Source organism: Barbus barbus (genome assembly GCF_936440315.1).
Source record: "Barbus barbus genome assembly, chromosome: 23".
Taxonomy (NCBI): Eukaryota; Metazoa; Chordata; class Actinopteri; order Cypriniformes; family Cyprinidae; genus Barbus; species Barbus barbus.
The window spans coordinates 29,436,937-29,455,417 of NC_136751.1; the positions used below are offsets into that span (position 1 = coordinate 29,436,937).

The 18,481-nt window shown below is 38.0% G+C and overlaps 1 protein-coding gene across 1 annotated transcript in view; it reads right to left on the reverse strand.

The window, feature by feature from the left end:
* Positions 1-18,481, reverse strand: part of unc13c (unc-13 homolog C (C. elegans)) — a 154,667-nt gene that overhangs the window by 54,444 nt on the left and 81,742 nt on the right. The window contains exon 18 of the mRNA XM_079373504.1: positions 12,242-12,327. Coding sequence (XP_079229630.1) covers positions 12,242-12,327 — 86 coding nt within the window. The remainder of the gene's footprint in view (positions 1-12,241; positions 12,328-18,481) is intronic.

Consider the following 18,481-nt stretch of genomic DNA (forward strand, 5'->3'; position numbering starts at 1 on the left):
GGTTAATATCTGCTGTCATTTTATAGAAAAGAACAGTGTGATGATTCTGCTAAATCAAGAAAGTCATATGGACTTTTTTCAGTGAACTATTCCTTTAATATAAGCAATAACTGTCAAAAGGGCAATCATTTTTGAGTTCAGACTGAAGGCAGTAAGAACAGCGTGTCCTGTTCTCATTTTAGACTCTCAGTTGAGATGGTTTCATCTGAAGATGTGAAATCTCATGGATTTACTGGGAACAACTCTATCATGGTCTTGGGAGGGACTTAGGTTTGTACCAATTTGTATAAAATTGTTTGCAAACATTAATCTTTCCCAAGTTTTGGGTTGGCTATGAATTTCAGGAATTTTGTGAATCTACGAGTCGTTCTGAGTAACTCAGTTGTTTGACCCGAGAGGCCGATAACTCACAGAACCTTCATTAGACCCAGAAAATCAACCCATCCCGTCACTGCTGCCCTCTTCTGAACAGTAAAAGCTGCTTTTCTGCTGCTCGAGGAACATTAGTCCCTGAGGTACTGCAAACAAGTAGAAACTGGATTTATTTTCTTTAACAGACAGTTTAAGGGACTCTACTTTCTCCTTAACTCAACCCTCAAACCTACACTCTAAAAAAAATGGTGTTATATAGCACTAAAAGTGGTTCTTTGGCTCGTAATCATAGGGGAACCACTTTTTGGTACTGTATAGCACCAAATCTTGGTGCTTCAATGGTTCTTCAGTGGTTCTTTGGCATGACTAGTGGGCTATATAGCACCGCTACCATATACAGAAACAGAACCTGTTAAGCCCCTTTAAAGGTTCTTTACGAGCCAAAGGACCACTGTTGGTGCTGTTTAGCACCATTTCTGTTGAAGAAATACAATGCAATATGGCACCTCTTATGGTTCTACATACACATACACTGTATAGCACCTTTAAAGATATGGTGCTATATAGCACCAGAAGTGGTTCACCTATGATTACGAGCCAAGAACCACTTTTAGTGCTATATTGCACCATTTTTTTAGAATGTATAAACTCAAACAGAGATCCAGTGCAGTAAATAAATATAAAAATATAAATATAAAATCAATATAAAGTTCAAAAGAGAAAATGATCTGTGCTGTGCCAAATAAAATAAAAATAAAATAATAAAATAAAAAATAGTTATAAAATAAAATTGACATTGACAGTGATTTATACTGAAAAAGAACTTATATCTGTTAAAAAGCACTCAAAACACAATAGTAAACACACAGCAACATCCTCAGGATCACAGTGCTGCAAATAGCACAAATATCCACAGCACTGGGCTATCTGAGACCCCAACAGAAAGTCAAGTCAATCTCACGGGGGTTAACTTTTCATATTTTCCAGAGGCCTCAAAAACGTTTTCGTGTTTTCAAAGGGCCACAGGAGAAAATGCATTCATGAGCTGTTCCTGTACAAAAACCCAAACACCCACACAAAGAGCCCGGACAGATACAGCTTCTCTGTGGAGAATCACAGCCACATCCTCCGAGGAAAGAGTCACGGCTCCATTGAGATTTCATTGTGATAATCGATACAAGCAAACAGCAGAAAAGATTAACGCCCATGTCGCCAGGTCCGGCTTGATTAAAATAATGCCTTACAGAGTGTTAAGGTTACTAAACATGAAGATTAACACCAGGCTGATATGAGCCAAACACCGACTGACCTCTTCATTAATGGATTTCAACAGTTTAGTTCTGATGTTCCCAAAAACCAAAGCAGTTTTGCTTTGTAATGTCCTGCAAGATCACGCTCGGGCCGAGCTGACAGACTGCAGCCCCGCATGCTGATCTTATCGGGACAGGAGATCATGGAAAGAGAAAAGAGAAAGCGCAGAGTAAAACTGAGACGCAAGCTGTCGCCGACAGAGCCAGCCATTCCCGATCCTGACACAAAACCTCAAGATCAGCGGCCACGAAAAGAATTTAGATACTTAAAGAAGAAGTTCACCATAAAATGAACATTTGCTGGAAATACACTCACCCTTAGGCCATCCAAGATGTAGATGAGTTTGTTTCTTCATCAGGTTTGGAGAAATGTAGCATGGCATCAGTGTCTCAGCAATGGATGCTCTGCAGTGAATGGGTGCCGTCAGAATGAGAGTCCAAACAGCTGATAAAAACATCACAATAATCCACACCCCTCCAGTCCATCAGTTAACATCTGGAGAAGATAAAAGCTGAAACAAATCCAGCATGAAGATGTTTTTAACTAAAATCCATAATCCATAATAACGCTTCCTCCAGTGAAAAAGTGCATCTCCTGTTGTCTCTCACATCAAAATACAGCCACATATTTGTTTAGAGCTGTTCTGGCTTGTAAACGCTGCTTGATCTGTGCAGATTTCTCTCCTGATTCAGACCACTTTTTCACTGGAGGAAGTGTTATTATGGATTATGGATTTTAGTTAAAACATCTTAATGCTGGATTAGTTTCAGCTTTTATGTTCTCCAGATGTTAACTGATGGACTGGAGTGGTGTGGATTATTGTGATGCTTTTATCAGCTGTTTGGACTCTCATTCTGACGGCACCCATTCACTGCAGAGCATCCATTGCTGAGACACTGATGCTACATTTCTCCAAACCTGATGAAGAAACAAACTCATCTACATCTTGGATGGCCTGAGGACGAGGATATTTTCAGCAAATGTTCATTTTTGGATGAACTATTCCTTTAAGACAAAATTAACATCTGGATGTCACTGCATTAGGTAATAAAGTATGAAATAAAGTGTAATTTATTGTGAAGAAAGATGCATAAAAACACTTGACAAATAAGTTTGCACACTGTAAAAAAACATTGTCAAATCTGTAAATATAAATAAAGCAGATTTACAAGAAAACATTTTCATCCTAATTCAGAATCTCACTTTCAATGTGTTACTGTAATTAATTGTGAAATTTACTAGAAATTGATGAGCAAAACTAATTATTTATTGATTAAGAGACAATGAGCAAAAAATTGTGAAGACAAGAGATTAGATTTAATTCAACAACACAAGAGCTGCTTTACAGCTCAAATTAAAGTTGTTTCGTAATTGATGAACTTTGCAACACTGACATTGTTATTAAATCTGAATGGAGCTGTATAATGACATTATTGTCTTCTGTAGAGCTGCTTTATAGATGAAACTGAAGTTTCATAATTGGGAAATTTTGAGCACAGTTATTGTCCTGTGAAGCTGCTTTGAAACTATTGTAAAAGCACTATATAGATAAAGATATGACATTCAGATTTTTTAAAGTGTTCAAACACTTTCTGGACCCGCAGTTAGTTTCTAACCAATCTACAAACATCTGCATAGTTCAGCGATCTCAGTTTCTGTCCATAAATGTTTATCGAGCTTATTGGCTGCGTCTGCTGTTTTGGATTATGCTCTATTTCAGTGGTCTTGAACTTCTGGCCCAGACAACACACACAAACTAGACCACCTCAGGAGGACTCTACGCTTTCAACTGTGAACAATTTCACAGCTCAATGAACAATTTTCACAACAATGGTCTCCCTCATGCCACAGAAAATACAATTCTTCCTGACTATCACTCCCAAATCGACTCGAGCTGTGTCGTCAAACAAGCCCGTTGAGGAGCCTGATGATATTTCAGATGAGCGCTGTCCAGCTTCACCAAATAGGAAATGTATAATTTAAGGAAATGAAAATTCTGCCACCTTTGACTCATCCTGATGTCGTTCCAGAGCTGTACGATTTTTCTTTCTTCTAACACACAAGTTTGCCTGGATATTTACATAAATTGCTGTTTCCCATATAGCGGACAGAAGAGGAGAAGATGTGTGTACATTTTAGTAAGCGCTTGGAGTACCCAGAAAAGCACTATACAAATGTAATGAATTATTAAATTATTATTATTATTACATAATGATCAAAATTGTGTCTTTTTCTAACACAAATCTGTTAGAAAAGGTATCATTGATACAGCAAGGACACACTAAATTGAACAAAAGTGATAGTGAATATATATATATATATATATATATATATATTTACAATCCCTTTTGTAATATTATAATTAAAAGCATACAGATAATATAATATTAATGAAAACATACACTTTCATAACTGCTTCTTAACACTTATACATATGTACACTTTGTAATAATGTCAAATTAAAAGCCTTTTGTTGTGCTTTAAAGAAGCACACTTATTTTGATGTGTTGCCTAACATACTAAAGCACATATAAAGCACAATGCCTGACTATAATTGTTACTGTAGTGTGTTATTCGATTACATTTAAAATATTTTTTAATGCATTAAATTGCAACTTCACTGTAAATCTGTAAATACTAACATATGTAAATGCGTGACATACACATTTCAGTAGAAATGACATTAAAGTATATTTTAGTTGACCAAAAATGCTTGTCAGTACATTCAGCAGTACACTTGAATCATATTTCAAAGACAGAATAAGTAAATATAAAATAAAATTACATATAAAGATGAACTTAAGTCCTAATTAGGTCAAAAACACATAAATTTAACCTGCAATATTTTCATTTAACTGCAAATGACATGCAATTACAATAAATGTCAGAAAACATTACTTTTAGAGAAAATGCTATATCAGTCTTTCTACTTCAGAATTGCACGTTCAATGTGCTATCTGCTGTTTCTTTGCAATTAATTGTGAAAATTACTAGAAATTTCTGAGTGAGCTTTAACTCCTTTTTTCCAGTGTATGATTTTTGCATAATAAGTACTTACATAAAAGCATGCTAAAGTGTTCGACTTTTTCACAAGGGTATTCCTTTACAAGAAAAGTAAAGTGGTGTAGAATAAACACACAAGCGTCCCATCACATGCATGTACGGTGACCTCTTTCAGTCTGCAATTAGCAATACATTAGCTTGTCTCCAGTCCTGTGTTCAACGAGTCTCTCGCGCAGTAAAATTAACCACCTTCATCTTCCAGCCGAGTGACCTCAAGGCACCAAACAGGAAGTACATCAAAGTCTTTATTAGGTGAGAAACAACTCGTGCGCTCCTAAGTGCTTCTGGGTAGGATTTTCTAAATGAATAAACAGGTCAGAGAGAGTTAGTTCTGTCCATTTGGAGGAAGTGACCCTGGAGGATGATGGGCCAGCTATTCAACTCTACAACTTGACTTCATTATGGCTTTTAGCATGAGAAGAGATGCCGCTCTCGGCACACGACTCTGTAAATGTTAGCTGAGGACACGGCTGATTGAGCAGGGCACATGGGAGGGAAAGTTTTGTACAAGAAATGATTTGCATGCCGAGAGGGGTTTGACAAAATACAAGTGTAATGAGAGTAAATGCAAACTTGATTGCTTTTGTTTACTAGAAAACAGATAGAAATTGCTAAATGCAATTTACGTGACTTTGGAAAACAATTTTCATCAGTTAGCTTAAATTAAACTAATTAAAACTGTAATGCAGCTCTTATTTAGCCAATTAAGCTGCCACTCAAGTTTGTGTCAAGACATTTTTACTTACATTTAAACTCAGCAGGAATTTTCTGATATTAAAACTGATTAATATACATTACCATTCAAAAGTTTGAGGTCGGCAAGATTTTCAAAAAATAAATTAATACTTTTATTGTTTTATTTTATTATGTTGCTATTTATTATTTGATTATTTCTTATTAATTTATATTAATTAAATTTACAGCAAATACATTAAATTAATCAAAAGTTATATTAAATAAATTTATAATGCTAAAATATTATTTTTATTTCAAGTAAATGCTGTTATTTAAATTTAAAGTATATAATAAAAATATATTATTTTCAACACTGACAATAATCAGCATATTAGAATGATTTCTGAATCATGTGACACTGAAGACTGAAGTAATGATGCTGAAAATTCAGCTTTGATCACAGAAATAAATTATATTTTAACACATATTCAATAAATCATAATAATATTTCACAATATTAAAGTTTTTACTGTATTTTTGATGAAACAAATGTGAGCATAAAAGCCTTCTTTCAAAAACATTTAAAAATGTTCATGCAAAAACTTATTAAATTTCACAAAGAATTACAAATACACAGCAAACGTGATATTTTGAAGCAGAAAGAATGAAATAGTATTTTCTTCATTTTTACAGTGTAGTGTAAACCCAAACATGCTCGTTTATCCCAGTTTAATGTACAGTTTTAACTATAAATATATGGAGTATATTGACTTCCTGAAGAGTGCAAACACTGCTGGATGGAATCACTAAGAATTAATAGCACCGACTGATAGTGATTCACTAAAGGAGTTATGCAAATCAGGTAACGACACAAGCGTGCCCATAAAATCTGTGCTGAAAGCAATTTGCAATTCCCCATTCGGTAACTTCACTGGGACTTACAGCATCAGTCTGCCACTGCGATCCAAAAAATCAGCTCTTTTAAATATGTGAATAAACCCAGTTACAAACTTTTCTCCATCATTTGATCATCTTGATGAAGATTATAGTTGTTCCACCGATCAACATTAAAATCACTTTCTAAATATGAGCATTAGTGATAGTGAGGCTTGACTTAGTAAACAGCTCAGCTTGTGTGTCGCTGATGTTAATGAGATACTGATCCACACAGCTGGAGGATCTTCTGGACATATGACGTCTGGAGCCTTTAAAGAGCCACTGTATACAAAACCCCTTCAGAAACACACCAGCAACACAGCAGGAGAGAGTGTGTGTGTACAGATGGGTTTATCCTGAAGCAAAAGAATATTTCAGAAGAAAACTGACAAGTTGCACGAAGCAAACATTCTCTTCTCTTAGATAAAACCCCTGACTGCTTTCAGTTTGAATGCATCTTATCTGCGTGACAAATAAGATGCGTACACACAACATGCTTCTTCTTTAAGCTGAAATGTTTGATCATCTCTTGTAGAGCGTTGCATGTAAACTGTCTCTCACCCAGACTGATATACTCTTTCACTTCACCTGGCCGAGCACTGAACCCTTACGATAAAACCTCTGAGAGCACAGACCTACTCATCTCAAAGTCATTTACATACAGCATCAGGCCCATCTGATGAATCCTCCTTCAGAGCTTTAAAGGAGTAGTTCACAATAAAATGAAAATGCACTCACCCTCAGGCCATCCAAGATTAGGATGAGTTTGTTTCTTCATCAGGTTTGGAGAAATGTAGCATTGCATCAGTGTCTCATCAATGGATGCTCTGCAGTGAATGGGTGCCGTCAGAATGAGAGTCCAAACAGCTGATAAAAACATCACAATAATCTACACTCCAGTCCATCAGTTAACATCTAGAGAAGACAAAAGCTGAAACAAATCAGTCATTAAGATGTTTTTAACTTCAAATGATTGCTAGAGACCAAAAATCAATCTCCTGTTGTCTCTCACATCAAAATCCAGCCACACATTTGTTTAGAGCTGTTTTGGGTTGCTTGATCTGTGCAGATTTCTCTCCTGATTCAGACCGGACCACTTTTCTCTAGCTGGAGGAAGCGTTATTATGAATTATGTACTCAGATTTTAGTTAAAAACGTCTTGATGCATTTGTTTCAGCTTTTGTCTTCTCCAGATGTTAACTGATGGACTGGAGTGGTGTGGATTATTGTGTTTGGACTCTCATTCTGACGGCACCCATTCACTGCAGAGCATCCACTGCTGAGCAAGTGATACAATGCTACATTTCTCCAAATCTGATGAAGAAACAAGCTCATCTCATCTTCAACAAATGTCAGTTATTTATTTTTTAGGTGAACTATTCCTTTAAAGGTGTAGCGTGTCATTTCTGCACAGCTGGCTGCACCAAACAGAAATAATGAGGAGGGAATTCACTTCAGATTATTTGCATGTGCTTCTGCTTTGTTCTAGCACCTGATTCACTAAATGAATTATGCAAATCAGGTAACGGCACAAAATGTGTGCTCAACACAATTAGCACGGTGAAATTCCCCATCTCGCAGCTCGGAGCAGACTGTTAGGATGATCTGACAGAAGGTTGCTTTGTAAGAAATTCAGTGCAATCTTATTCACTAACTGTGTAAAAAGAAAAAAATAGGACATTATCATTCATCACAAACACGCATTTTTCTTTGTATGTAAATTCAACTTATTATAAATTATACTATTAGTATGCACAAAAATCTAATAACAAACCCATAATAATAAATGATGAACAACTTGAAAATTCCCACAGACTTACTGTACATTTAAAGGCAACCCCAAGCCATTTCTAGAGACCTGTTCTAACAAGCAACCTCACACTGTAACTCCTAATCTGAGCCGTACAGCTGTTCGCCTGATGCCTTTTACACTAATGAACAATATCACACTCTTTGAGAGAAAGAAATAGTGGGAGATTTATAAAGAGAGAACGACAGAGAGAGAGGGACTGCTGGTATGCAATCGTTTCATATGCTTATTTACTAGAAATGAATAAATCATCATGCTAATATATGTAAAACACATGCATTAGATATTCATGACATGCCATTGTGTGAAATTATTTTACTCTGAATATGCTGGGTGAAATATGTGCATTCAAGCTGTATATCATGTATGCAGTATATGCATAGCAGAGAGACGCTCAGACACGTATGCATGAGATCCTGATCTTTAATCTTGGAGCGCCGGAGCTCATCCGTTGGGCAGGTGGCGGCTCCGGGTGGAAGAGCAGATTTGCTGTAATCCACAAGTCAGTTTTTCCACTGATAACAACCACAATAAAAGCACCACCAAACACACTGACATATGAAGGAGATTTTAAAACAGAGGTACAGCTCTGAAACTGCACACTATTTCAACCTGCGGCATGATAAAACTGTAAAAAACACAGATTTACAATACAATTTATTCAATAAATGCATCCTTTTCTTATACTGTATATAACTATAGAGATTTAAATTTTATATTAAAATGAACATAAATGAAGATTTTTAACCTTAAATTTGTAAAATAATCAATTTAATATGGCAATCCCAAACTACAAATTACATCATAATTCATTAAAAATAATAAAAAATAAATAATTAATAGTAAACATCATGAACTGAATGATTACTAAATAAAAATAAGACTTTTAAGTAATTATGTATATGCATGCAAATTTATTTAGATAGACTGCATATTAAATCTATAGAGTAATCAAACTTTTACATTTTATTTATGTATTATATGATCTAATTAAATAAATAATTACTCTCTCTCTCTCTCTCTCTCTCTCTCTATATATATATATATATTTCATTTATTTAATGAAATAATAAAAAGTCATAAATAATATATATATATCATTTTTTTTTTTTTTTTGAAAGATTGAGGATAAGGAAAAATCTCTCTCAAATCTGGTAAAAATATTTCCATTACTAGTCAGTAGTGTTTGTGCCATTATAATACATTTATTAGACTTAAACTTGAATTTCTTGAATTTCACAGACCTGTTCAATGTAAGTACTTTCATACTTTGACAATATTGTACTTGTTTACAGTCAATACAGTGAAGCTTTACTGTTAACTGATTATGAGGTTATGACTCTCTCTCATAAGTGAGGTAGTACAGTTTATCGCTCAATACTGCATGACGCTCATTTCTGATCTGAGTACAGCAGCTGTGAACACTAAGCATTGAATATATGCTTTTTTTAGTGCAGATCCATGTAGAGTCAAGCTCTTTTCTATTGACAACACTGAAGAAAAACAGAGTTCGATATGAGTGTTATCTAAAAGTCTAAATGCGAGTGCCAAGTTTGCTTCTAGTTTACATTTCTGTAATATTTCTTTATCATATCAGCACACAGAAATGAATGCATGCTGGGATTTCACTGCAGAACTGATAATATTATTCTGTTGAGCAGAAAATGTCAATATTTTAGCACCCAGTGCAGAATGAGATCAATACAATATGATTATTTATATCATACACGTCGAGGTTACAGAGCAAATGGGATTATTATTTTTCATAACTACTGCTATTTGAGATTCTAAAGAGAACTTCTGAACAAAAATATGGGTTTGATTGTGCATTACATTTATGCTTTTATCAAAAGCAAGGAAACACAGCAATTTGTGAAAGTCAACAATACTTATAATATGCAGTCTATCTACTGTACAATACATACATTGTTCACATCTCCTCATCTGACAGTTCATCACGTCTGTCTTAAATCCCGAGTCAATATGACTATCCCAGATACCAAACACAGACAATGTAAAAGTAGAAACAAACTTCCAAACGCAGTCAAAACACAAACGCTGAATCCAAAAAAAGCAGGTTTCTAAACGCTGAGCTACAAGTTCAAACCAACAGATCAATGTGTATGTGTGTGTGTTCGTGTGTGTTTATGTGCCTTAAAGTGAATGCGTTCTGCCTGACATCAACGTGTCAACACAAACTAATCTGGATTATATTCAAATGAAAGAGATTTCTGAACGTGCCCTCCAGATAAATACAGATGAAAGGAAAATGAAACTGCACAAAGGTTTGAGCTTGATCTCATGGCAACATGTCAATCCGAATTAATAAGAAATGACAGCAGAGGCTGAGAGGTGTGCGGTAAGTGTGTGTGTGAAATCTATAGAGTGACACCTGGTTCCTATGGCAACCTAAAGATGGTCCTGTAACCTGTGAAACAGATGCTGTGTGTGTGTGTTTGAGTGTGTGTGAGCGCATGAATCTAACCATAGATGGTCTGCTGTCAAAGGTTGTGACACACACAAACACACCTCCAACAAGCACATATAAATGTTCAAATGCCACAGAAATAGCAGAAGGACATCGGCTGCAGGTCATTCCTGGTGGGTGTTGGTGTGTGTGTGTGTGTATAGACACTTCAGTCTGTGAGATCTGAACCTTAGGTTGCACAGTTTTGTCATTTTTTTCAATATCAGTGTATTTTGTAGTTTCTTTTAGCTGTTGAGCACAAAAGATGATATTTTAAAGAATATTGGTAACCAAACAGTTGATGGTAGCCACTGACTTCCACAGTATATTTCCCTCTCTCTTGTGTGTCTGTCTGTGTGTGTGTGTATATACATATACTGTAGACACACATAGCATAAATACATTCTAAATGCATTCAAATTAAGCTTACAATCATATGCGTTTGTACAGGTACGTGGCTACTGTGAACAAATTCACTGAATTACAATTTAAGTCTCAACTATTCAGGCTCACACTTTTAGAAAATATAATGCAGTACAAGAACAAAACCAAGTTCCATGTGTCATTCTGTTTTTATAATGTATTACAGTCTCTAAAAGCATGCTCATGAATTAACAGTGTTAATGTGTATCAAGTAAACCTTTAAAAAAAACGCATCATTTATACACGTTTCGAGAAAGACTAAAAATGAAAATGCTGTCTTTAAAGGTTTGTGTTAGCTTAACTGAAGCCTATGGCATGTCCTTACTGAGATCAGCCAATGTGTGTGAGATTGAATCAGAGGGACTTGCCTTTTAAATGCTCTAATGTCAGGTGTGTGTATGTAGAGGAGAGAGTAACCTTGCAATTCATTCACCTTTTACTTTCAAGAACAGTTTTGTGTGCGTGTGTTTGTGTGTGTGTGTGTGTGGCCTTTCATTCTATTAGCTTTCCAAGCAGACAATCTGTGGTCAGAGGCACAGCAGTGTGTGTGTGTCTCTCTCTCATCCTTTAACAGCAGACCATCTGTGGTTGAATCAAATTTCGCAGGTGAATCTGCATCCCAGAGAGTTTGTTCCAAATTTATCCATAAAACACTGATGTCACACTGTCCTGCTGCCGTCAGCGTCACAAACAACGCAATAAAAATATTCCAGCATAATTACAATGTAGTTTGCAGACATACTCAACACACAGCTTCCTCTCCAGTCCAGCCAGATCACTTATAGAAACTAAATAAAAAAACAACAACTCAAAAACCATGTTTATGACATCACAGCTCATTAACATATGACCGCCCACATTTACATATCATTACATGTAGTCTTTTTGGTACAATAAAACATTATATTATGTTACACGGAGACTTAGGAGTAAAAATAAAATAAACTGCTAATAAACTGGACAATATTTCTCCTTGAAGAGCATGAAAGAGGCTTCAGAAGCATGAAAGAGGCTTTCCCAAACACTCAGTCCAACTGTGAAATAAAACCAGTTTCTGAGTTCTGCTCAGAAACAATCGATGTGTGACACGTGTTGCTCTCAGATCTGAACAGAAACCACATCAGAAGAAAAACCACACCAGCAAGCCCATAGAGATGGTAAGAACCAGAGCAGGAGAAACTCACCCTCCATTGCGTACTTCATATCCATAGCAAAGAGGTTCCACATGATTTCAGCACTGGTTCTGCCCATATTCAGCTCTTGAGGGAACCTGAAATGACATAAAAACAGACATCGTTACAACCATACAGCAGTTCATTCACCCCTCACTCCATCAGAGTCCTGATCTAGTGGTCCTGGTCTTCAGAGCTCTTAAAGGGATACTCCACCCCAAAATGAAAATTTTGTCATTTGCCTCCCGGTTGTCACACTTTACCAGGGAAGGAACGAGGAGACGAGGAACTTAGCAAACATTATGCCCCCTCCCGGAAGTTGAGTCCTCGCACCGTTGAAACATTCAAAGGGGAGGGGCGGGTGGGAACTTGGGAGGTGGCTCAGGAGGAGGACAGACTCTGGAGATCCACGGTGGAGCCGGAGCGACTGAGGACCCATGTGGAGCTGAAGGGAGGAAGGAGCCCAACGGAGCCGGTGGGACGGAGCGATGAGGTGCAGCCAGAAGAGAGGAGTCCTGAGGCGATGGCGGGTCGACGCCCGACCAAGGCGGAGCCGGAGGGACGAGGGAGCCCGGTGGAGCTGGTGGATCGATGGGTGACGGTGGAGGCGAGGGACCTAGGAGCCGAGGTGGAGCCACTGGGTCTACAAGCCGAGGCGGAGTATGGGCCTCGGAGGCTGGAGGTGGAGGTGAGGGATACTCCAGCCCCGGTGACGCTGGAGTATGGCAGACCCACGGGGCTCGCACCGTACAGATAGGGGGCTGAGGGCGAGCGGGGGTGCTGCCAGATGACAGCAGTGGAGGAGGCAGGAGCGGGTGGGAGGGCGGGCAGTTTCGAGGAGCGGGCACTGGAGGATCTGACACCCCCTCCCTGTCCAGCAGTCCCAGATCTATCAACAGCTCACCCTCAGCTGCGGTGCAGGGGGCGGAGCTCCACTCCGCGCTCACACCGTCCACGGCTTGCTCCCTAGTGATGGGCACTGTCACCGGCTCTCGCACCTGGTCTGACAGGTTGGGCTCAACTTCTGGGGTGATCATCCGCTCAGTCGCTCAGCTTAGCGCTGGCTCGCAGATCGCGGTGGGAAATGGCTCTCCATCATTGGTGGGCTCGGGCCGATGCTTCGCACCGCGGAGAGATGGTGGGCTGGGCTCTGGGTCTGGGGTGGATCTGGCGAGATCCATTCAAGTCCACTCCACAAAAGCGGGAAATTCTGCTTGAGGACCATCTTCGGACAACGTCCAGCTCGTCGTCCAGGTAGCTGGTGAGTTCCGCGAGGGCCAGAAACAGTCTGGTATAGCCCTCGAGCGAACGCTCCCCCTGCTCCTGCAGAAGAAGGAGGAATTTGGGGCGAAGGATCCATGTGGGAAACACAACGGAAAGAAAAACATTGAGCAAAAAACGGAAACAAAAATCAGAGGGAACACACAGATGTAACTGTACGTTGGTCGGTCCTTCTGTCACACTTTACCAGGGAACACGGAGCAAAGAACGAGGAGATGAGGAATTTAGCAAATCTAGAGTCTTTAATAGCCCAACGGGAAAACATGGAGCATGGGCAAGGAACACATTCAAGGACCGACAAACACTGACTGAAAGGACTGGGGCTTTTAAAGACAGGATAACGAGGGAACTAAGATGACACACCTGGGATCAAATTAAACAATCAACATGAGGGAGAAACTGGGTCACAGAACACATGGGGAGCAAAACACACACAAAACAGTTCACAATCCTGACACCGGTTTTCAGCCAAAATATCTTAAATTGTGTTCCGAAGACGAACTAAGCTTTTACGGGTTTGGTACGACATGGGGGTAAGTGATTAATGACAAAATTTTCATTTTGGGGTGGAGTAACCCTTTAAAACCACATAAAGATCCTGCTGTCTGTGGTGTATATCACATGCAGTAACTAATTTGAATGAATTATTTTAAAATATATATATTTATTTTTATAAATATAATACATAATAAATAAATAATTGTATAATTTTTTATATTAATCAATTTGTTAAATATATTTGTATGACGTTTTATTAGAATCTTTTTTATTAAACATCTTAAAAATAACTAAATAAATAAAGAATGAATATTAAATATGTGTTTGAAGGAATGAAGTAATCATAATACATTTGTTAAATATATATGTTAATGACCTTTTATTCAAATAATTTTATTCTCTATAGAAAGAAAGAATAAAAGAAAGAAAGAATTAATAATAAATGTTTGAAACTAATTTTGTAATACATTTGTTAATAATACATTTTAATCATTTTATTACAATTATTTTGTTAAAATAAATAAATCTCAAAAAAAGAAAGAAAGAAAGAATTTGTAAAAAATATATTTTGTAACAAATTAAATATATAATAACTTTTTATTAGAATTATTTTTATTCATAAATTCCAGAAGGAAAAAAGAAGAAAGAAAGAAAGAATGTTTGAAATTAATGTCATAACATTTTATTTGAATTATTTTTGTTCAAATAAATCTAGAAAGAAAGAAAGAATTAATAATACATTTTTAAATGAATTTCATAATAAATTTGTTAAAATATATTTTAATAATTTTTATTAGAATTATTTTGTTTAAATAAATCTAGAGAGAAAAAGAAAGAAAGAAAGAAATTCTTAAAATATTTTAACAAATTAAACATTTTAATAACTTTTTATTAGAATAATTTTTATTCATAAATTCCCAAAAATCCATAAAAAGAAAGAAAACTAAAGACAAGAAATGAAGGAATGAATAATAAGTAGGCATATAAAATGAAACGATTATTGTAATAAATCCAGCAGTTTTAGTTCTAGTCTAGGTCTGGTCTTCACCCCTCCTCTGAAACTCCATCTGCTGTACAACACACAAACCATCAATGACAGAGAGAAGAGAGGGGTGTACAAGGGTCCCGTCCCGTTTTACACGTGTGTGTTTTTGCACATACGAGCACATTCTGCTCACAGCCACCACTTTCACCACACTTCCCGCCGCAAGAGCTGTTTCCATGGCAACCGCTGCTGTACCGTATCAGCGAGTGAAGCAATCGGTTCTCCCCCACTGATCAAAAACAGATCAATTTACACCAGACTCAACCCGCTTTAATTGCTTTAGGAGCAACAGAAGAAGCTCAGATATGGACACATATAAATGCAGATGAACACAGGATGATCATGAACTCTCTCTCTTAGTGATGGAAGGACATGTTCCTAACCAGAGTCATTTACTGCTCTTCATTAGGGAGCATTTCTCCCTGTGACTCTGCTCTGTAAAAATGAATTTTAGACTTTCACAAAGCATAAAAATCCAATTTGGTTTTCAAATCGTCCGGACTGACCATCCATGCTGTCATTTTGCAAATGATGTTCAGATAATATTGTACAGCAGTGACTTAAATTCAGCATGAAATGTTGTTCACGAGACGTTTGCTTCTGTAAAGTGATTTATTGTGCAAAACTGATTTGATCTGATGGGAGCAAGAAGGTGGAGGATGTCATTATTATTACGATGAAAGATTATGAAGACAAACATTGTTTGTTAGAACAGCACACACTGATGAATTGTTCATAATAAGACTAGGAACATGCATTAAGGAAATCTAAAAGGAGTCATGTTGATTTTAAGTATTTGTACTGTAGCTGCTGTAAGTGTGGAAATAGAGGATGGAAAATCAGAAATGATCAAGTTTGGGGTCAGTAAGATTTATTTTTATTCAACAAGGATGCATTAAATTGATCAAAAATTAAGTAAAAGTGATTTATAAAAGAGATTTCAGTTTCAAAGAAATGCTGTCCTTCTGAAATAACACGTATCACCGTTTCTACAAAAATATTGGGCAGCACAACTGTTTTAAACATTATAATAATCCTAAATGTTTGTTGAGCAGTAAATCAGTATATTAGAATGATTTCTGAAGATCATGTGACACTGAAGACTGGAGTAATGATGCTGAAAATTCAGCTTTGATCTAAAATGAAATAAATTACATTATAATATATATACAGTTATTTTAAATTGTAATAATATTTCACAATTTTACTGCATTTTTGATCAAATAAATACAGCCTTGGTGAGCAGAAGAGGCATCTTTCAAAAGCATTTAATTATCTTACCAACCCAAACTTTTGAACAACCTGTGTAAGCTTTTGAGGAATTGCTGTAATTCACATAATCATGCATATGCTGTGTGTGAAATAGCACACAAGTTTCACATCATTCATACACAGTGAAAGAGTAAATTCAGATGCAGCACGAGATGATAATTCAGCACAAATCTCTACAGATTCTATTCATACTTCATTTTCTACAATAAATTTCAACGTACCATCTGATTTTGGAATTTCATAAACTTTATACCTTAATAAACGTAGGTTTATGAAAAAATCTCACACTGACTTGACAGAATGTTCATCACTAGAAACAAGACATGATGTCATTGTAATATTTGCATACTGAACTGTGATGGTTTTCTCTGTTGCAACTAGGGCTGGGTATCGTTCAAACCAATACCGATACCTTGAGTTCGATACCAGTTCCTGAACGATACTTTTTTCGATACCAATTTTATGAAATCAGATTTAACAAGATTATATTCCCTCGGTTTCACAGACAAGGCTTAAGCCTAGTCCTAGACTAAAATGTAAATCTGTTTAAACTTGCACTGACTGATCTTATAACATTTCAGTGCCGTTGTTTTGTCTTTAGATGCACACCAGTAATGTTTTTTTCTAAGGCACGTTTATAAAAATTACTTATATGTCCTAATTTAACTATGGCCTAATCCTGGTTTAGTCTAAGATACACACAGTTTGTGCGTTGCTTGTCTGGGAGAGCAGCACACACATACAAGTAAGCAGCACACAGCTCTCGAGGGAGCTGACTGTCCGCATTGTGTTCGTCTTTCTATGCGGATGCTCCGCTCCCGGAGAGCGCTCTTTGAGAAGGGTGCTCTCGCCAGCGTTCCCTGCGGCAGAGCGGCGCCTTAAATCGTGGGGATCGGAAGCGGATCTGGCAGTAAGAATGGAGATGGGCACGTCCTTTTCTTCTTCTTCCCCTGCCAGATCTAGTGCTCACTCTTTGGGGATGGAGGCAAGTTCTGAAATGGTTTCCTCCACCCCGAGAGAGGGCTCGCCACTCGTGTTGTCTTCCTCTGAGGAGGGAGATGACGCGAGCACCGATCGAGACGAGTCTGTGGACTTGCCACCACAGTTTGAGGAGCTGTTGGAGGTAGTGACTAGAGCTGTGGCCAAGTTAAACATCGATTGGCCAGCAGAGAAATATCAACAGGAGCGTTCTAAGAGCAAACTCGATGAACGCTTCCTACGCCCAAAGTCACTGCCTCCACGCCGGGGTCTGCCTTTTTCCCCTGATCTTCATACTGAGGTGTCTAGATCGTGGGATAAACCATACTCGGCCCGCCTCTTCAGTCCAAATGTTTCTCATTATTCAAACGTAGTAGGACTGAATGAGCGCGGTTATGGGAAGATCCCCCAGGTCGAGGATACGCTTGCGGGCTATCTTTCGCCTGGAGGTGTATCTTCCCTTAAGGCCCACCAAGGCTTCGGACTTCTTCGGCTTTGGTGGGTAAAGCGTACATGGCAGCGGGTCAGGCTGGAGCTTGCTTGCACGCTATGGTGGTGTTGCAGGCATACCAGGCCGACCTGCTAAAAGAGATGGATGAGGGAGAAGACATAAGAAACGATGATATCGCTGAATTGCGTAGAGCAACAGATTTGTTGCTTCGGGCCACAAAGGAGACCGTCAGAGCAATTGGGCAGTCTATGGCAGCCCTAGTGGCCACAGAGAGACATCTGTGGTTGACCCTGTCTAATATTAACGATAAAGACAGGGTCTTTCTCCTTGACGCCCCGCTAGTGCCTTCTGGGCTGTTCGGCGACGCTGTAAATACGGTCGTCGACAGATTCCAGGAGGCCAAGAAATAAGCGGCTGCAATTCAGCAGTTTCTCCCTCGCCGTTCTCATGGGGCTGATAAGCGGGATCAGCCCCAGCCGTGTACCAGCTCCTCATATCGCGAAGTCCAGAAACGGAGCATTGCTACTCGCACTCCCCCTCAGAAAGAAGACTAAACGCAAAGAAAAGTGTGCTTCCTCCAGTACAGAGGACCACTTATCTGGGCGTGGTGTGGGATTCGACCACGATGCAGGCACATCTGTCTCCTGCTCGTATCGAGTCGATCCTCACGACAGTCAAGAGAGTGAGAGAAGGCCAGTCACTCACTGTGAAGCAGTTTCAGAAACTG